The following is a 20,281-nucleotide window of genomic DNA, read 5'->3' on the forward strand; positions in this document are numbered from 1 at the left end:
AACACTGACTGGAGACCCAATCAGAGAGAGTCCAATGTATATAAAATAGAAAAGGGATGAGGAGAGCCTGTGAGGTTTGGGTTTTAGGGACGCCTCCCTGTGCTCCTTAGCAATTAAACTTGATTATAGCCAAAGCTCGCATGTAATTATCAAAAGCCCATAGCAAGGGCATCTCTCACTGGGAGGCTATTTACAACCCAAAAGCTTTGTCTTTATAGAGAAGATATCAGCAATCACCCAGACACGGGGTAGCAGATTCCAGACATTGCTGGGGGTTGTGTGATGGATGCCTGCAGAAGGGCAGCTGCCCTGCAGAAAACACCCTGAGGGACAGAAACCACAGGCCTGATCCCTTCTGACCCGGTGTCAGTCCGGAACACAGTAACCCAAACAAGTGCAGTCAACACTGATGCACACACTGTGAGGCAAGCAACCAGTTCAAAGAAACCAGTCGTTCCCTGCCAGCTACAACGCAAGCTCACACCACTGTCCTCCCACCACTGTCCTCCCAAACAGAAGTAAGTTTCTTGTTCAGTCCTTTGTAAAGTGTGTGTGTGTGTGTGTGTGTGTGTGTGTGTGTGTGTGTGTGTAAGGGAAATTCGGATATGTGTGTGGAGATCAGAGGACAACTTGCAGAAAGTCCTGCTCTTCTTCCACTACCTGGGTTCCAGAGATGGAACTCAGGCCATCAGGCTTGGCGCCAAGCAACCTCACCAGCAGAGCCGTCTTGCTGGCTCTGGTTTTCTTTTCTTTGCCTGTTGACTCCCTTGCCAAGTCTAGCCTTGTCTTAAAAGCTTCACACACGTAAACATACAAGGGCAGGCTACCATCCATGTATTAATGGGCCAGAGAGACTGTGGCATCCATCCCCAGTTAAATCCCTGGCCAGGACAGAGCTGGGGTTACTTCAAAGCCCAGCAGCCAAGTTCAGCAGCAATCACAAGCGACAACTGCCTTACTCCTGCTTCACCGGGATCTACAGCACGGGAGGTGTGGGAGAAATAGAGAGTTCTTCCTCGACTTCAGTTCTACCCATTTACAAAGGCCCACACCAAAACCCAATATATCACGTGACTTGCTGGAGTCCACACAGCTGACAATCATCTCACTCATCCAGTTAATGGTGCCAAAGACATCATCAGACTAGATTGTAAATTTCTCAGGGATCAGGAACTCATCTCGGAGTTAATTTTAGAAGCAGCACACAGTACTGCCCATTGTTCCAAGCCCGACTCAGACTCTACAAAACCACAGATTAGATTAGAAGGCATCAAGACAACTCACTTGGCAGAAAGGGAAACCAAACTCCCGAAAAGGTTACGTGATTTGGTCACTCGTGGCACTGAATACAGTTGAGTTTCTGTCAAATTACAAGCCAGTCACCTCTCTATAGCTGACTGTTGCTACTGAACTGAATGATCAATGAAGGTCAAGTCCTGAATAAACCATTTCCAAGGTGTTGTGTACGCACGTGTGTGTGTGTGTGTGTGTGTGTGTGTGTGTGTGTGTGTGTGTGTGTCCCACCAGAATTCTTGTGAGGGTCCTGAGGGCCTCTCTCTGGCAACTCTCACTCTAAGGCTACCAGCAAAGAACATCCCACGCCAAGAACCCTGAGGCCAGTGATTCATGAAAGTGTTGTCGTGGGTGTTCACGTGCATGTGTATGCACGAGTACGCCAGAGACTCACCTCAGGTGTTATTTCTCATGTCTCTCATTGGCCTGGAATGCACCAATTAAGTTAAGGTAGCTGGCCCACAGGCAGCAGGGATTCCGCCGTGTCTCTGCCTCAGTGGTGTCGGGATTACGCGCATTCATCACCAGGTGCTGCTTTTTGTTTTGTTTTGTTTTTTAAGCAAGGCTCTGAGATTGTGCTCATGCTTGCAAGATACTTTACCTACCGAGCTACCGCCCCGGCCCTGTCACTGCCGTACCTTACATTCAGTTACCACGGCCCTGTCACTGCCGTACCTTACATTCAGTTACCACAGCCCTGTCACTACTGTACCTTGCATTCAGTTACCACGGCCCTTTACCAGTTCTAATTAAAGAAATCAAAATCAGTTCTCTTTGAATGCTTCACAAAATGGAAAAAAAAAAACTAGAGAGAGAAAACAAATTTCAGAACAATTATTCTGATTCTTCTTTTTCTTTTGATTTTTTTCCCTTTTCCTTTTTTCAGTCTTTCCCATAGGTAACTTCTCAGACTTCTCTCTGAAAGTTTCACATCTATCTAACACCCGCTGTGGTCCTCCATCATATAAGGGAAGCCATTAAAATGCAATTCAAATGCACAAGAAATTAAACATATGAGGTATAATCATATTTCTAGGCAAATATCTTTTGCCTAATAATACAAAGACACTTTCCATATGGAGACTGATGGTCTGTCGCTATACAAAAGAGATTGTAAGTTGGTTAACAGCCAGCGCGTTCAAGGTCTGGGATTCACTCCACACGATCTTGTCCATTCAAACTCCTCCCCTTTTCTTACTCAAACAGAGGCATCTTAAAACATCTCTGACTGTCACCAAAATTCAAGTCTGAAAACATTAGAAAATACCTAATAAGACCAAAACCTGCTGTTATCATCATCAACGCACTGTAGCTAAATATTCTCACATGCAAGGATGCCAGGGACAGTACAATTCTATTTCAATCACTTGCAGATTATTTAACTTCATCCTGCTGTAAATATTAACTACACAAGCGTGCTCTTTACTTTTCAGAGAGAATAACATGCACCTGCCTTTCTAAGTTATATTTAGTAACAGAGATTCGTGTTTTTGCAGGGTGACGGTTTCACAAGAAATCACAACTCCCAGGAGGGGAAATAGTCTGAATTTGCCATCAGGTGATACACAGCTGCTGGAAAAAGAACCAAAAGGAATGTCTGGTTCCCAGAGGACAGCTGTCACTCGGCAACTGTGTGTGGTGCGGCTCAAGTCGCCAAGGGTGAAGAAAGTCCTCAAGGGACAGGCTTAAGAAGACTCAAGGAAACGCAGGCTGCCTCGGAGTCCTTCAGACTTGAGGCTGCATTTAAGGGGCAATATGAATCAAAGGACATTATTCTGGCTTCCTCCTTTGCAAGTGTGAAAAGTGAATCACCTGAAGTTATTAAACTGTTTCCTCTCTCTGAGGTCAGTGGTTACAGCCTCTGCAGCTTTGCATGAAGCCTTTGAGTCCAGAGTTTGATATATTTGGGTGACTTTGAACACATTACTGACCTTGATTTCTTTGACTATTAAATGGGCTATGGGTTGGGTAGCTGTTGGCCAGAGCTCTTCTATGGTCAAAACTTAATGGTAACGTATGCACAATGATGGCATGTTTTAAACTCCAGAAGTGCTTGCTCTGAAAACAGCCCTTGGTCGGCTTCCCCATTTGAGACTACATCCAAGTTATTTTTTGGTGGTGTTCATTTTGCTTGGTTTTTGTTGTTGTTGCTGTTTTTGCTTTGTTTCATAATAAACTAAGTATTCAGTTATTTTTAAGAGAAAGTGGGTCTCTTACCCCTCATTAAATCCTACATCTCCTCTGAGAGTCCAATTATTTGGGGGGTGAGCTCTCTAGAATGCTGATTAGTTGCTTTATAATTTTGCCTGGATAGTTTCTTTAATTGAAGTCACTATCTCTAAAAGAGAGCTTGGAGATGGAGAATGATTCCCCACTTTCTTTATTAGACACACACACACACACACACACACACACACACACACATCAAGATTACAGTATTCCCTACTCCAGGAATATGGTCCAGAAAGTCTAAAGCCACCATAGAAATGATGAACACCTCAATATTTTTGCATCCACTAACTATAATCCACTACAGGGACTGGAGAGATGGCTCAGCAGTTAAGAGCTCACTGCTTTTGCAGAGGACTTGAGTTCAATTCCAGCACTCATATCAGGTAGTTCACAACGTCCTTGTTGGAGGCCAACCTGGTCTACATATCAGATTCAAGGCCAGCCAGGGATACAAAATGAGACCATACCTCAAATAATAACAAGATAATAATAATAATAATAATAATAATAATAATAACAACAACAATGAGAAGAAGATAAGAAGAAGAAATCTTTTAACTTTTTAAAGGTTTTGTGCTTTAGATATGTGTGTCTCATTCAGAATACCCACAGAGGTTAATTAAGTAATAGTAAGGGACCAGGGGGAAGGAGGGGATCTTCCAAGGAAGAAGAAGTAGAATATAGTGTTATAAAGGGATAAATGGGAAACTGAAACAGAATTAAAGGGCTGGGGTGGGAGGACAGGGCAGTGGTGGGAATATGGAGAAGGCTAACTAATGCTAAAGACCTTTTTAAAAGCCATATGGAAATACACTATTATGGAAGCTTCCTAAAATGCATACATATATAAAATGAATTTAAATGAAGTCACATATAACGGGGGGGGGGGGGGGGGAGTGTAATACCTCAATTAACACCATATGTTATCAAAGAAAACCCCTAGTACCAGGAGTAGGTTACATCTTTTTGCATCATTGGCCAAAGGGGTCCCTCCCATAGACCACCACCCCCAAACACTACAGGCTATCCCAATGCTATTCCCAATGCTACAACTTCACAGTAAGACCCTACTGATGAAGACACTACATACTCGTGGCATAGAACATGGAGAAAGCTGGGGCTCACCTGGAAGTTTCACCCCCTACTAGCTAGCATTCATAATGCTGAAAGGTGGTACAGACACCACCAGAGAAAAAAGCACTTATCAAGCTGTGAACCCCGCAAGCTATAGTAACTACGTGCCTGCAAGATATGCCCACCAGTACAATAGTGGCCCAAACATTAGAGGAGTAACCAGTGACTTTCTTTTTTAGATTTGATGGTCACTCCTTGAGATGGAGCCCATACCTAGTATTGTCAATGAAGCCAAGGGTCTAAGACTAGGTATTCCATGGTTTCTAGAGGAAAAACCTGGTACTATTATTCTGCTAAATGAGCCTCACAATAGAATGGCTTCTGATGACGTATTACTTACTATACCTATAGAGCTTCTGCAGAGAAGCTTCAACTCAACCCTCATCAGAGAAGCTTCTTGAAGTTGACTGTAATTAACCCAGAGATCCACAACTGAACAACGTACAGAGAGTGAGAGACTTTGTAGCGCTCAACCCTAACTGGGATGTCTTTCTCACACCCCTCCCGTCAATGCGCAGGGATCCGTGTGAAAGAGGGGGCACAAAGGTTATAAGAACCAGAAGTAGTGGACAATTTTAATGACACAGTATTATCCGGAAACAACATGACAGATGCACATATGAGCTCACACAGACTGTGACAGCACTCGACAAGACCGGCACAAACTCCAGCCAGACAAAAATCCCAGCACAGAGGAAGAAAATGGGCATGAAGTCCCATTCCCAGCAAAATAAACTATTCACAAATGGTAGCTGCTGGAAGGAAAAGGGAAAAAATCAGGTTGTTTTTATTCAATTTAGTGACACTGAATACTTATACCACACTCCAGGGCAGGACCCATGCTCAGGAATAGTTGGCCAACCCCAAACAATCTCCATAGTTTTTAGTTGAGTTTTTCTTTTTGTTTTGTTTTTAGAAAAAAAAAAAGAACATGAAGTTATGTAGAGAGGGAGAAGAGGAAGATATGGAAGGAGCTAGAAGATGAAAAAGAATGTGCTAAAATATGTTATATGAAATTCTCAAAGAATAAATAAAATAATAATAAAATAAATCTTTAAACTAGGCAGTGGTGCATGCCTTTAATCCCAGCACTTAGGAGACAGAGGCCAGCCTGGTCTACAAAGTGAGTTCCAGGACATCTAGGACTGTTACACAGAGAAATCCTGTCTCAAAAAACTAAATAGATAGATAGATAGATAGATAGATAGATAGATAGATACATACATACATACATACATACATACATACATACATACATGGATAGATAGATGATAGATAGATAAATAGATAGATAGATGATGGATGGATGGATGGATAGATAGGTAGGTAGACAGATAGATCTTTAAAAATAATCCACTATTTCACACTGTCTCTTACTAGCACAATACAGTATAGAACCTACATGCAGCAGTGAATAATGCAAATAATTTCTGCTTCCACTCTCCCTTGCTAGAAGACCTTCCTGTTTACACACTTTCTTGTTCTTCCATTCAACAAGTTCATCCTTTTCTGAGCCTATGACCTAGAGATTTTTACGACTGTGACACAGAGTTCCTAGGAACTCAGGAAATCATAGGTAACCTGAAAATTTAAAAACAAAAACAAAAAAAAATTCACTATTGACAATTCTCTGTTGGCTAATCCACTGAAGTAAGTCCCTTCTAGGCATTGTAGAATATTTAGCAGCATCTGTGACCTAAACACTAAATGCCAGTGGGCCTCCTCCATGTTGTGACAATCAAAAGTGACTCCCAACATTTCCACATATGTTGTGGAATATTATTTTAACTAGGCAAAGATGTGTTGCATTTGCTTATTCTCCAGAATATTACTTTAACTGTGTAAAGGTGCGTTACTTTTGATTATGCTGCATTTGTTTAATGATGTAAGGATGTGTGTTTCATTATGTGATGCGTTGCATTTGTTTCACCTTGTCTATCTAAGGTACCTGATTGGTCTAATAGAGAGCTAAACGGCCAATAGCTAGGCAGGAGAAAGGGTAGGCGGGGCTGGCAGGAAGAGAGAATAAATAGGAGGAAAAATGTAGGCTCAAGAAGGAGAGGAGAAAGGAACGCCAGGGACCAGACACTAAGCCACCAGCCACCCACAGAGGAAGCAGTACAGTAAGACATACAGAAAGAAGGGAAGAAAGGTAAAGTCGCAAGGCAAAACACAGATTTTTAAAAAAACAGGATAATTTAAGTTAGAAAAGCTGGCTAGAAACAGGCCTAAGCAGAGGCTGGACATTTGTAACAAAGAATAAGAAGTTTCCATGTCATTATTTGGGAGCTGCGTAGTGGCCCCCAAAAAGAGAAAAACACCACCTATACACATGTCCCCTGGAGATTGGGTGAAGTCACACCCTGATTGAGAACCACTGATCTGGAATGAGATAAAACCTCTGTAGTTTCCGTAGGATCAGAGCTTCAGAACCGGCAATGCCTGGCAGTTCCAAAACGGCCTGTGGTTTTCCAGAAGGATGGGGCAGCAGTGGAATCCCCTGACTGCTTTTTTCTGGCAGTGGGAAACTGAAAACACAGGCTCCCGGCACAGACTACTGCAGGAGTAAGGGCCACAGCAGCACCTCCTGACGCCAGTCTCCACCGTCCCAGAAAGACCCTTTGGAACAACCCTAGGTCCCTCATGTTGCCACACGTTTCCTCCCAGAATACTTCCCCTAAAATACATCTGCTCTAAAATCCACTTTTCCTCCTTTTTACAAACCCTACTCATTCTTCTTAAAATTATGCCCAGAAGGAATGCAAAACTTTTACACACTTAAAAAAATCTCAGAGCTGAAATAGAGACGTGCTTTAACCAACATGGACGAGGAGGATGCATGGGCTGGGAGATGAGTCCACCATCCCAGGACTGGGGCTTTTCAGAATTTCTACTTAAACAGTACTAATGGGCCGGGCAGCGGTGGCACATGCCTCTAATCCCAGCACTCGGGAGGGAGAGGCAGGCAGATCTCTGTGAGTTCGAGGCCAGCCTGGGCTACAGAGTGAGATCCAGGAAAGGCGCCAAAGCTACACAGAGAAAGCCTGTCTCGAAAAAAAAAAAAAAAGGTACTAATGACTTTTGAAAAGACATGAGGGTTTATAATCCATACATCAGATGCAAAGCCACTGTGATGTAATACCTAAATCATGTTTAGTTGTCTTAAGTGCTTTTAAGCACACAATCACTAGTATCAAGTGTATATTCAACATCATTGTGCAATCAATCTCCAGAATGGTTTCACCTTGCAAAACTGAAACTTTCTGGCCATGAACAACTAATTCCCCAGTTGCCTTTCTTCTTAGCCCCTAGCAACCACTGATTGTTGTTTCTAGGAAGTAACTAGTGTTTACACAGTATATAAATGGAATCAAGCAGTTTGGAGCTTTGTGTGACTGACTGATTTCACTCATCATAAAGACTTTGAAGCTGTCTATGTTGTGCTAGGTATCTGGATTCCCTCCTTTTTGATGGTTGAAGGCTATTCCATTGTCTGTAGGTACCACATTTTGTTTAGCATCTCCCTAGCTGATTTCCAACTCTAGACTACTGTGAATACGGCTGCTGTAAACAAGAATGTGCAAGTATTTCAAAACCTTGCTTTCAATTTTTTTTGTCTTAAATATATACCAGAAGTGGGGTTGTTGGATGGTGTTGAGGAAACACCACACTGTTATTTTAATCTTTCAGGAGCTTGGTTTCTTTGACCATTGGATATTTTTTTTTTACATTTTTTTTTTACAAATGGGACTGAATAGTAGGAACCCTAAGTCACATCTTGGCTTCAATCCTATTGTGCTGACAAGAATGTATGCATGGGGACAACACATTCCCCTTTCTTTATGAGTGGTCTTTGTCCCTCATTGCTCAAAACCTCGTGTAATACAGACCTCAGTGTGTCAGCTCCACACTCTCAGTGCATTGTTATTGTTTCTAGATTATCAAGAAAGAAAGAAGCGACCCAGACAGACAGATTATATCTGTAACCCAGCACTTACAGCAGCAGCAGAAGGATCAGGAGTTTGAGACCAGCCTTAGCCACAGAAAACCTTGTCTCCAAAAACTTAAAACAAATAAAAGCCGAAATGAGTTATGGGTGTGTTGGTATTCCCCCCCCACCCCACCACCACCCCCCCCCCCCCCCGTGCAGCTGCACAGCCTGCCTGGCTGCTCACCCCAAGGGTCCCACCCACAGAGGGAAATGCAACTGTGCACAGAGCCTCTGGTGAGGAGCGGAGAGGAAGTGCTACTTGGCTCAGTTCTGAAATACAAGTAACATTATATGGACTGGGCAGGTTGTATTTATGTATTTAGGAACACACACACATATGTAACAACAATTTTAAAATTCCATGAATTTGAAAGAGCAAGGGGATGGTACATGGGAGAGTTTGGGTGGTGGGGGAGGGAAAGGAGAAAGGATGTAATTACAGAAGCAAAGGATGTAATCTCAAAAATTAAAAAATGTAAAGAAGGACACCATTTGTTCAAGGTTGCTTCTCTAAATAAACCCTCTGTTGCCATGCTATCACACAACTATGTCATTCTGAGAAGTCTCCAAAACACAGCAAATGTGTCAAACTGACATATTGCTTTTGGGACCATGGGAAGAAACAGAGCTGTTCTTCTGGATATCAAAGAACTCCAAACAGTGGTGAGTTTTACTGTGGTGACTCCAACCCCAAGCTCTAAACGAAACTTCCCAACCGAGTCATGGATCTTTGGGCTGTTGCTCCTACGTGCTCAAACAGACCAACTTCAAGTGCCTAGCAGAAATAGAGAATCTAAAGAGACTGCTCTCTTCACCAGCAGGTGGGCTAAAAAAATCAGCATGCACCCAACCTGCTGACTCCTCCACTAAGATCAGACACGTATGGTGTTCAAATGGACCCTGAAGTCATTGACTTCTCAGCCTCGTTGGACTGATAACTTGCCTTAGAGGCCCAAACCAACAACACACAACATGCCAGCACAGCAGACAAGACATCCAGCTCCTGCTAGACATACAGAAGACACACATGATCTAATACAGGTTAGCTGTCCCAAGTATGTGGGGAGCTCTTTCGGACCCTCCCGAGGGGCTCCTGCCTGTCACCTGTCCCTGAGTGTCCCATGCTGTTCCAGTGGATTTTTCTCCAAGAGCCTGAATTTGTTTCCTGAAATTCCCTACTATTCATTCTCTCTCTCGTTCATTTTCAGTGGAGATTTTTTTTTTTTATTTACTCAAGATTTATACACAGCCTACTTCCAGAAGGATTTTAGACAGCTTAAAAAGATGAGCGCATTGTAAAGCGGACACACAAATTTAAAGCAGAATTTTAAAATGACTCAAAAGTCTCCAGGGAAAGTACATTCCTACTCTGATACACCCCTTCTTGCCTTCCCCACCCATGGCTTCTCCTGCCCCTCTTCAAGACAGACAGGGACATTAATGTGCCTCCTCGTGCTTGTTGGGAATGCGGACACACCCAGGAAGTAAACTATCGGCCAGGCTCCTTCCTGGTTCCCAGGTTGCGGCAAGCTGCCTGGCGTTGAGGGGCACGTCTGTTGAATTCTGTCGCTATTGGAACACCCATTTGCTCCAGTGTATCCATAGGAACAAAGATGCAGAGTGGGAAAGCCGGGCCACACACCCCTCACACTTAAAAAGAGCTTTATTGTGTTTGCACAAGCCGTAAATGCACTTGATGATGTACATTAAAGAAAGATAGTCATGCAGAATCTTCTGATGGCAGGACCTTGAGTCCTCATAAAATGTAATTAGGAAATAGCATTATTGAAATGCTGAGCAAGACTTTTCCTGTGTCCTGTTTTGAGGGAGTGATTTCCTATACAATCCTTTGACTTCTTGGACACTATTTCTTTCCTTCTTCAGATTATGAAAAAAAGAAGATGCATACAGTACTAAACCATCACTCCCTCCCTTCCTGCCCATGGTCTAGGATGAGCTTGGATTCTGATTTGACAATGAAGTGCCACCCATATTATTTACAGAATACTTACACACATGAAATCCCACTTGATCTTCAAAATACTACAGGCGGGAAACTGTCATAATCCCCATTGAAAAGAGAAGATGGAAGAAGTGAAGGGTTTGTGAAAGTGTCTCAGAGCAGTCAGCAGGAGAGAATATGGTCCACTGCCTCCTATTTTGTCTTTTGTTCTGACCAACTGCATTCCTTCCTGAGGTGTGAGTCAGGACTGATGATTAAATGGCAGGACCAGGGATACAGCGAAGCTGGTGTCTGTGACAGTCGGCCAGGCCATTCCGATGACCATTTGTCGTGAATGCCATCCAAGTGGACCAGTAGCGTTTAAAGGGGCTTTACTGCACTTCGTTTCTTTTGTGCATGTGACATAACATGTGTGTGGAAGTCAGGTGAGAATTTGCAGGAGCAACTTCTCCTTCTACAACATGCATCCCAGGGATCAAACCCAGGTCATCAGACTTGGCAGCAAGTGTCTTTAACCACTGAGCCACCTTGTCAGCCCCACCAGTGAATCTTTGTTCTAGAAATTCATTCTTTCTTATATCCATTGGTCATCTGCTTTTACTCCCTTCCCTGTGGTTGGTAATTATTATTTTTTTTAACCAACAAAGGATCACACACACATATACCCCTCTCTGAGATATACTTACAAATCATGGTCTAGTTGCCACCGAACTTATTACTAATACTGACAAAGCTTTCTCTTTACTCAAAGCCAACACCAAGGCTCTCTCTTCACAGCAGAGTCAGGGAGGTTAACAGATAGAAGCCCTATTATCGAAGATATGTCCTCACTTCTTCTGCTGCACTTAAAACTACCAGAATGCTAACAGAGTCTTGCCAGGATGAAGATACACAGTTATATCCACCTTGAATAGTTCTAATGTTACTTCAGATATTTGTTCCTGCCCACAACTCCTAACAGGCTACCTGGCATTGGGTTTGTTGTTGCCGTTTGGTGGAAAGACTGACTAAGAAGGCCAAAGAGGAGAAGAGGGAGATGGGTGATACAGAAGAGCCTTTGTGAGGAAATTACACACTGTGTTTTACCATTGTTACTCACTAGAAAAGGAATCCCACCTTCTGACCGGTTAACACGGCTTGCATTCTGGGAAAACAGAAGTCTTCTGATCTTAATTTTTACAGAAGAAGCTTATAAAGCCTATTTCTGAGGGTTTGGGACCAGATGTGTCAGTATGCGCCTGTAATCCTAGCACTTAAGGGGCTGAGGCAGAGGGACTGCAGATTTAAAGCCAGCCTGGACTACATAATGAATCCTGGCCAGCCTGGACTACACTGTGAGCCTCTGTCCGCTCCCCCCAATGCCCCTCCCCCCAAAAAAATCTTCTTTTGATTACTAAAATTCATTTCATGTAAAGCAAAATTATCTTGGGTTTCCTTAAGAATGCACCCTAAGGCGGTCATCAATTTACAATTACTCCAAAAAACAAACAAACAAATAAAAAATGAAAAACAAAACCAATCCTGTCAGCGCCTTTTCTGAAAAAGAAAAAAAAAGTATGTGTTACTTCACACCTGTCCTGAAAACTCCTCAAAAATTGTGATTCGTTTGGTCTCCTCAAAAGAGCATAGAGCTCAGTGGTAGAGCACTCATGGAGCATGCTCAAAGCCCTAGGCCCCACCCTCAGCACAGCACCCAGCCCAGGCTATGTATGAATATGTATTTAATGTGCAATTGCTATTTTCTTTGGAAATATCCACTCTCAGCGTTCGGACCAGAGACATTTTCCCTTTACACGAGGCCTGTGATTCCGATGGAGAAAGTCTGTGTCCACTGCAGGGTGTACCTATAGCAGGATAGAAGGGATACGAATTCCCCACGTAAATGGAAGTAAAGTGTAGAAATATGGAAAGACACTGGGATAATCACAGGGATACAAGACATCACTCTGAAAATTACATATTGTTTTCAAAAAGAAGAAACAATCTCTCCAGTAAAAACATTTGCTAATCATCCACTCAATCAAGCGTTTAAGCTAAACATCACCAGTGAACAGCCAGATGTTGTAATACAAAGCACTCTCACATCCAGTGGTTTGTCTGCGTTTACAGTCACCACAGGGAAATGATCAGACAAGACGAGAATGTGAACATTCTACATGTCAACTAGCCTTGTCCCCCCAAAAAGTCTGTGTCAAACACACAAAAAAAGGTTTCTCTGCATTCTGAAAGCTACAGCGGCAAATAGCCAAATGTAATTATACTAATAAGTGAGCTTTGGGGAAATCCTAGTTTTAACATTAGAAATGATAAAGGAATTTGGGTGGCAATTGAAATTTGAATTTGGAAAGGTGTTTGATGATATTAGGTAACAGTTCTTAACTTTCTTAGCATGTACGTGCATCTGCCTATATGGGAAAAATACATTTATTTGTTTCTGTTTGTTTCTTTATGTATTGGTAGTGCTGAAGAGCAAATCCATGACATCTTCCATGAGACAAGTACTCTACCTTTGAGCTACACTCCATCCTAGAATACCCTTTTTTCTAGAAGAGGCAGGCTGAGGCTTAGTAGTGCCTACAGGCCTACAGTGACTTCCAAATAGCTTAGCTCTCCACATCCAAACATACACACATGGGGTGGGGTGCAGATAAACACGACAAAATGAATGTTTGCTGTTGTATGAGACAGTATCTCACTGGGTAACCCTGGTTGGCCTAGTACTCACCGTGTAGCCCAGGGTGACCCAACAATCCTGTCACCTCCACCTCCCAAGTGCTGGAATTACAGGTGTGGGCCACCATACTCAGCTGATAAAAAAGGGCAATTATTAAATCTGGTGAGCGGTATATTGACATGTATTACACTGTTGTTTAAACTTTCCACATTACATGTTAGAAGACACAATGGTACAGTAACTAGTCTCCTCTGTGCACAGGAGACTAGTTACTGTACTTACATTTAATAACATCTGTGCTTACACTTAATAACAAAATTAAGTTATAAACGCTGCATTGGGACAGTTACTGGAGACAACTCAGAGGCCCTCCAAGGACAGTGGGTAGACTGAAGACAAAGTATAGCCCTCCTACATTGACTGTCTTTTCCACTCTCTTTGAAAACCTTATTCACACATCAAAAGTCCTATCAGCACATAACTAGAAAGTTACTAAATATGCCTAGAGTTTGATGATTTACTGTTCAATATTTTTATAAAATAAGAATGTTTATGCTGGCCAGCTAGCCTAGCCACTTGGGGGGTTCTAGGCCAGGGAACCTAGTCTCAAAAAAAAAAAAAAAAAAAAAAAAAAGACCCAAGACACAGCACCCAAGGTTGTCCTGTGGCCTACACACAGCTCTCCACATACACACATACAGCCTTTAGGTGTTTTAGGTGGAATCCAGTAGAGAAACGGGAAAAACAGAGCACTCAGCTAGTGTGACACTGATCCTTTCCAGGGGTTCAAGTTCATCTTTCAGTGCACTCTTAAAGGCGCAGTTACTACAGAGAGCTGCTCACAACCATCAAACCTGATTCTAGGAAATCAATTAGCCATGTCCCTACCTGCCTGGCCTCTCATGGGCACTCTGAACTTAGCCCAAACACCTCTGTCCACTGATGCTCTCAAACACAAGCCAAGGAACCAAACCGCAGAGCCTGTGTTCTCTGGAAGACAGTACCGAACTCTTACCAATTCCAGTAAATCTGCTAGCCTGGGGTGCTGCCTCTTCATGGACAGACATAACTCACTCATCTGCTGTTTTTCGGGCTTTGCTGGTGTTTGGGTGAGATGCAGGTGGCGTGATCCAGGGATGGGAGTGGTACAGTAGATGTGGTCTGGCTACCCCATTATCTGCTGTGGGAGGTGAGAAAGAGAAGTGGCTGGCGGCTGGCGGAGGAAAGCAGTAACTCACAACTGCTGGTGAGCGCTTTTCCTTTCTGGTCTCTTCTAGGAAGGACAGCTCTCAGAAGACAAAGTTGATGAATTAGAGATTTCCCAAAGGTGGACAGCAGGAGAAAGGGGGCCTATCCTGTCCTATTGTTGACAGTTTGTATTGGGTGGGAAAAGACAGATGTGAAGCGTGTCTGAAAACTAGTTCAAAGTACTCTTTACCCTAAACTGCAAAACATGTCACACCAAAAATAGAACTTAAAAGGAGTGAACCACAATACTTACTACATCTGAAAATATGAAAGATCATGTTCCTTTGTATTTGGGGAACATAAGGAATGTCTCTGTGAGCCAAGTACACCCCAGAGAATTGCAAGTCTTACCTAGGTACAAGGATGCGTTGTCTTTCTTGACGTTGTCATCTAAATAGGTTGGTCCCAGGGTGTAAATCGGTGTGGAGCCCATTCCAATGAGAACCTGTGCACAAACGAATAAAGCTACATACACCCAGTGATTATTTCCTCCCGAGTCCTTGGGGCAGGGAAGAGGCTCCAAGGTGGCCGTGGAGTTGCCATTCTGACAAAGGCCATCGTTGGAGACCGACGTGTTCAACTCTTGGATTTGGTAGGGAGGTGAGATGAAGTGAGGTAAGGCGAAGAGCGCAGCCCCGACAGCGATAAGAAGTCCACCCACCGCCAGCCATAGAGGCCTTCGCCCACGGCCGCCGAAGTAGCTGACGAACACCACCACTACCAGGTTCCCTATGTCAAAGCAGCTGACCAGCAGCCCGGACTCGGAACTCTTCAGGCTATAGCGCCTTTCAATGGTCGTGATGACACTGCTCAGGTACCCAGAGACCATTAACGCCTGGATGAAGGTCAGAAAACACATGCACACTAGGAAGCAGCGAGAATCCGTAAGGACCACATAGAGACACCTTCTCTCCTGGAGTGTGGCCAGAGTAGAAGACACTGACATAGTTTTGCTGGGGTCCATCCTGTGGTTACAGTCCACGACTTCCGCTGTAGTCCCTGCCGAAGTGGATGGGGCAGAGGGACTAGGGACGATCAGGTTCCCTCCTCCATGCATCTCCTGGTGACCCGAAGATTCAGTGCAGCCCGAGGCCAGTTCGCCATCTGCATTCCCAGCACTGAGATTCGGCCGGCAGGAGGCGCTGTGCAGGGCTGGTAAACTCTTAGACCTGAAGGTCTCTGACTCGCACTTCTCTTGGACAGCTCCTACCTCGGCAGGTGCCTCCAGCTGCTCTTGGGCCCGGGACTGCACAGCCCCTTCGTCCATGGCTCTTAAAATCTGATCGCTGATCCCATACAAGGTCTCCGGCACTTTTCATCCACCTGCACGAGGGGCCGAAACCGGGCCCACACTCAGTTGTGCCCACCTGAGACCCGGGCTGCGGACGTCAGAACCGCGTAACTGAACATCTCAGCAGCAGGGAGATGCCCAGAGCATCCTGACCGGAGGCGCAGCGGGGAGGTTTCTCCACCTCGTGCCAGGGGAGGTAAAGATCCGCACGGTCCTGCGAGGAGCCCTGTTCGGCGTCCACCTCCCGGGGATAGCTCGCGGTAGGCGCTTTGCGCGTCCGGTGCTCATCCCCCTCCGCCGCCGCCTCTCAGACGGTGGCCAGGAGCTAGAGCGCTCTGTGCCCAGTGTGGTGTCACTTAGCGCGACTGTCCGAACGGCATCCTACTTGGTACTCCCCGGGGTGTTCGGTGCCCACCGCAGGGCTTGTGACACACTCCGGGGTGAAGCTGCCAACCTGCAAAGCAGAGAATGGATCGTCAGGGAAGGATGGCTGTAGTTGGGGCTGGCGTCCCGGCGCCGGGGGCTAGAGCTAGGTAACCCGGTGGTCCCTGGAGGGGCCGAGGTGCCAGGCACTAGCTGAACGCGGCAGGAAGAGCCCGCAGAGGCTGTAGCCTCAAGTCCCGGAACAATGAGCAGCAGGCGGTCCGCCGAGACTCTCCCTCATTGTCTGCTGCGGGCCTGCCCCCGCCCCGCCCCTTTTGCCTTAAACAGTGCGTTTGCTTTTATATGTTAATAATTATCAACCTAGCAGCTCTGACTCAGAGGCAGTGTCTTTTATTCAAGTGAACTAATTGCAGCCTTTTGTTACTCCTACTCTATGACTCAAAATAGAAGATTCCCAAAAGAACAAAGGAAAGTTTTTTTTTCTTCTTTTACAAACACACAGTGCCTTCCCGGTCTCAATTTTTAAAATGCATTTTTAAGCGATAGACAGAAAACTACGTGTAGAAATGTGTTTGCACACTTGTACGCTGGCACGTGTGTGCGATTAGATGTGAATTCGCCTGTTCCATTAGACACCTACTTATTCAAAGCCAAAGGCAGCCGGAGAAAAGAAAAAAAAAAAGGTCAGCATGCTTGTCTGGTTATTCTTTGCACTAAAAATAGCCCCTTGCCGGAAAGAACTATTCAATTACAAGTAACGAGGGCATTCAAGGCTGTGGCCCACGTTAAGTCCCAGAGCGCAAGGTTGAGCGAAACCGAAAATCAATTTGCTTTGCAGATGGCTGGGTGAAGCCACAACCAAACAAAGAGACGCTGGCACAGCGTGCACGAGGAGCCCACCGAAGCGGCTCAGCACCGGCGGGCTGGCGGGGCGGTGTGCAATTTACCGAGCGCACCCCGAGAACGTGGGCTCTGGGGTGTGTGCGCGCCTGCGCACACACACATGCACACACACACACACACACACACACACACACACACACACACACCAGAGAGTACAGGGTGAAACTGTTGTGCAATCCAGCACTCGGCTTGAATTCAGCAAGCACCAACATCGGTGTGCCCCGGTGTAAGCCCCATCCCTAATCCTGGAGAACCCTACACCACTCTCGCCGCGCCGCGATGTGCACCAGGTGGGAGGGACTGGGGCTCCGCTGCGTTGGGTTTCATTCTGAGCTTTCGTGGTGCTGCTACGGGGGAAAAGGGGTAGGAGAGAAAGGCGGAGAAGCTGGCCGAGGGGTGGCAACCACCGCATCTCCCTGGACTGTTCCGGACGGGGCTCACCCTCAGATTCCCGGCCTGCCAGTGGCTCGCAAGCCGGGTCTTGGGCTCCGCCCGCTCACCCTTGCACCTTCCCGGGGAACTCCACCCGTGGCTGCGCGCCGAGCTGGGGAATCCCGGCATCGGAGCCCCTGCCTGGGGGAGCAGCCGCATCGCGGCGCAGACTCGGATGGGATGAACACCCGGATCCCCGCCCGGAGCTCAGGGAACAGATGCGGAATCCCAGGGACACCCCCTGCGCGCGCACGCACTCACACACACGCAGCCCGTGGGAGGACAGAGCCGCCGGGTCCGCTCGCCGCTCTGCCGGGTTCACCAGCCTTCACAACTCACTAGCGAGGGTGACGACCAGTCTGCCGGGTTGGGAGAGGAGCGGCCGCAGTAGGACAGCGGAGGTGCCTTGCAGATGGGCCAGCCTCCTGCGGAGGCGGTCTCGGTCCTGCCGCCGAGAAATCGGGGAGTGAGACTGCGACTCGGGCTGCCTAACTCTTCCCCCAACCCCTGGCCTGTCACCCAAGCCTCTTCTCTCCAGACAGACACACGCGCACAGAGACGCACCGGGACTGGAGCGGCAGAGGGCGCAGGCGCGCGGGCAGCCACCCAGCCCAGCCCGTGGGCAACGAGCCACCCCGCTGCCCTTCACCTGCTCGGAGGGAAGACGACCCTCACCGAAGCCCCCCAAGGAAGCGCGTGTCTTAAAAAGTCACCGACTGGGGCCGAGAACCATTATATGTAAAGTATTTCGGTTCGTTTCCACCAAGTTCACCACGCATCGCATCGTGTCTTTTCTACTGTAGCAGATTTCAGGGGACCAAGTGGAACAAGATCCCTGATGTAGGGAAACTTGTCTTGTCAAGAAAATGTCTGCGTTAATGGCTTGAACCCATGCGGTACGTTCTATACAGTTTGCTACCGCAGAACCAGACACCCGTTAGCCTTCCTTTCCAGAGCAGGGAGGGCGCTGCAAAGGCACAGGGTCATGGCGAGCCAAGTAAACCAGTAGACTCCCTGCTGGGAGTTTGGAGAGATGGGGCAGAGGACTGCACTGTCCTGGTGGCAGAGAACAGGACACAAGGGGTCTCATGACTTGTGTACTGTCAGTTCCGAGGTCCCATGACTTTCTGCCTTTCTTACCAGAAATAGCTTCGTCCGCGATGGGTAGACTACTGTGAGTGCAGAGGCAAGTAAGGTGGAAATACCCACATGTGATGAGGTAGGGGCCAGGGAAATAGAAAGCAAGCTGACAAGGTAGATGTGGCTAGCCTAGTTAGGCCAACACAAGGGGACTCCTGATTTAAAACTTGAGTGAATAAAGTTTAATCAAAACATGAGAGGAGAAACGTACTGGCTGTTCTCGTTTTATAAGGGTTGAGTTTGAAATGCCATTAGAACATCTAAGTGCACATACCCCATAAGCTACAGGGTATAAGATGCTCAGGAGGTTTGGACTAAGCATGTAGATTATAGTAATTAACCCTACAAAGACGACATGAGAAAGGATAAGTAAGTAGGGCGGATTCCAAACTGAGAAGAGATATAGGCTAAAGATGGGGCACTGAGAACATTAAGATCTGAGAGGAAGAAAGTTAAGAAAAAAGACTAGAAGTCAGAACCAGAGAAGCACAAAGAAGTAGACAAGTATGGGTGTCACTGAGGCCTAAGGAGGCCGATTAAAAAGGACAACAGACTGAGAAGGCCCTGCTGACTGACAGTACCAATGCTGTGCTGGCTACGGTGCCATGCCAGACCTACTTGATGGCTCCTGGCTGTCCCTATGAAAGTACCATCTCACTTTATAGATGTGGTATATGTGCTGTGGTCCAAAGTTCCACGGCCTTAGCCAGGCACAGTGCATGTGTCTGTAATCCAAGCAGTTGGAAGGCTGAGACAGGAGGGTTGAAATCTCAAGGCTAGCTTGGGGGTCACTTAGCAAGACTTTGTCTCCAAAAGAAAAAAAAATCTGGAGACTGGAGCGGTGGCTCACTCCAAAGGACCTAGATTTGATTCCCAAAACCCATATGGTGGGTTACAGTCATCTATAGGTCTGGTCTCAGAGGACCTGACACGTCTCCATAAGCACTGCATGCACATGGAACATACATGCAGGCAAAACAATTGTACACATAAAAATTAATTATTTTTTAAAAACCAATCCTTGTGGCCGTCACTTTCTACTCCCCTCCCTCTGGCTGAGTGGTATCTTGACTTGAGCTCTTGAGCACCCCACTTCAGCTAGACAACTGCCATGTCTCCAGACGATCTGTAAAGAACATGTGAGACCAGGGGACACCTAAGAAGAGTCCACGTGTCCCTGCAGCCACACAGAGACAGCACTTACGTGGCAGTGGGCAGACTGATTGATCACTATTCCCTCTGTCACTGTCCACTCAAGCCTGTGGTCATTTATCCCCAGCAGAGAGACTCACCCTAAGTGCTACCGATTATTAGACTGTAGTTCCCTCTGCTGATAAAGTAAAGAAAAATATGTGGTGCTTTCTGTACCTAACTATTTTTTGGAGCTTATTCTGGATCCAAAGAATTGATCTACATTGTCCTAGCTCCCTCTAAGCACTTTCTCCCTGTTCTCTCATTTCAGCCTTGTTTCCAGACATCAGCTGTTCTGTAGCAAATCTGATCTCTTACATCAGGTGCCAGGGCTTCCCTACTGAAAGCTAAACAGGCCTGTTCCTGGAACCCTCTGTTTAGTCATGGTCAATTACCATACTCGAA

At 45.9% G+C, this 20,281-nt stretch overlaps 1 protein-coding gene across 5 annotated transcripts in view; it reads right to left on the reverse strand.

The window, feature by feature from the left end:
• The window catches only part of Slco5a1 (solute carrier organic anion transporter family member 5A1), a 168,918-nt gene extending 149,929 nt beyond the window's left edge, over positions 1 to 18,989 (reverse strand). For 2 of the 5 annotated variants that reach the window (XM_052718376.1, XM_052718375.1), the window contains exons 1-2: positions 17,807 to 18,989; positions 14,887 to 16,280 (exon numbers count right to left, since the gene is read on the reverse strand). In XM_052718376.1, coding sequence (XP_052574336.1) covers positions 14,887 to 15,802 — 916 coding nt within the window. In that variant the 5' untranslated portion in view covers positions 15,803 to 16,280; positions 17,807 to 18,989. The remainder of the gene's footprint in view (positions 1 to 14,886; positions 16,281 to 17,806) is intronic. The other 3 variants (XM_052718373.1, XM_052718372.1, XM_052718374.1) reach the window with 3 other exon arrangements.
• Positions 18,990 to 20,281: the final 1,292 nt, after the last annotated feature.

The sequence above is a fragment of the Peromyscus californicus genome, unplaced genomic scaffold (genome assembly GCF_007827085.1).
Source record: "Peromyscus californicus insignis strain IS unplaced genomic scaffold, ASM782708v3 Scaffold_5__1_contigs__length_169319896, whole genome shotgun sequence".
In the NCBI taxonomy this organism is placed as follows: Eukaryota; Metazoa; Chordata; class Mammalia; order Rodentia; family Cricetidae; genus Peromyscus; species Peromyscus californicus.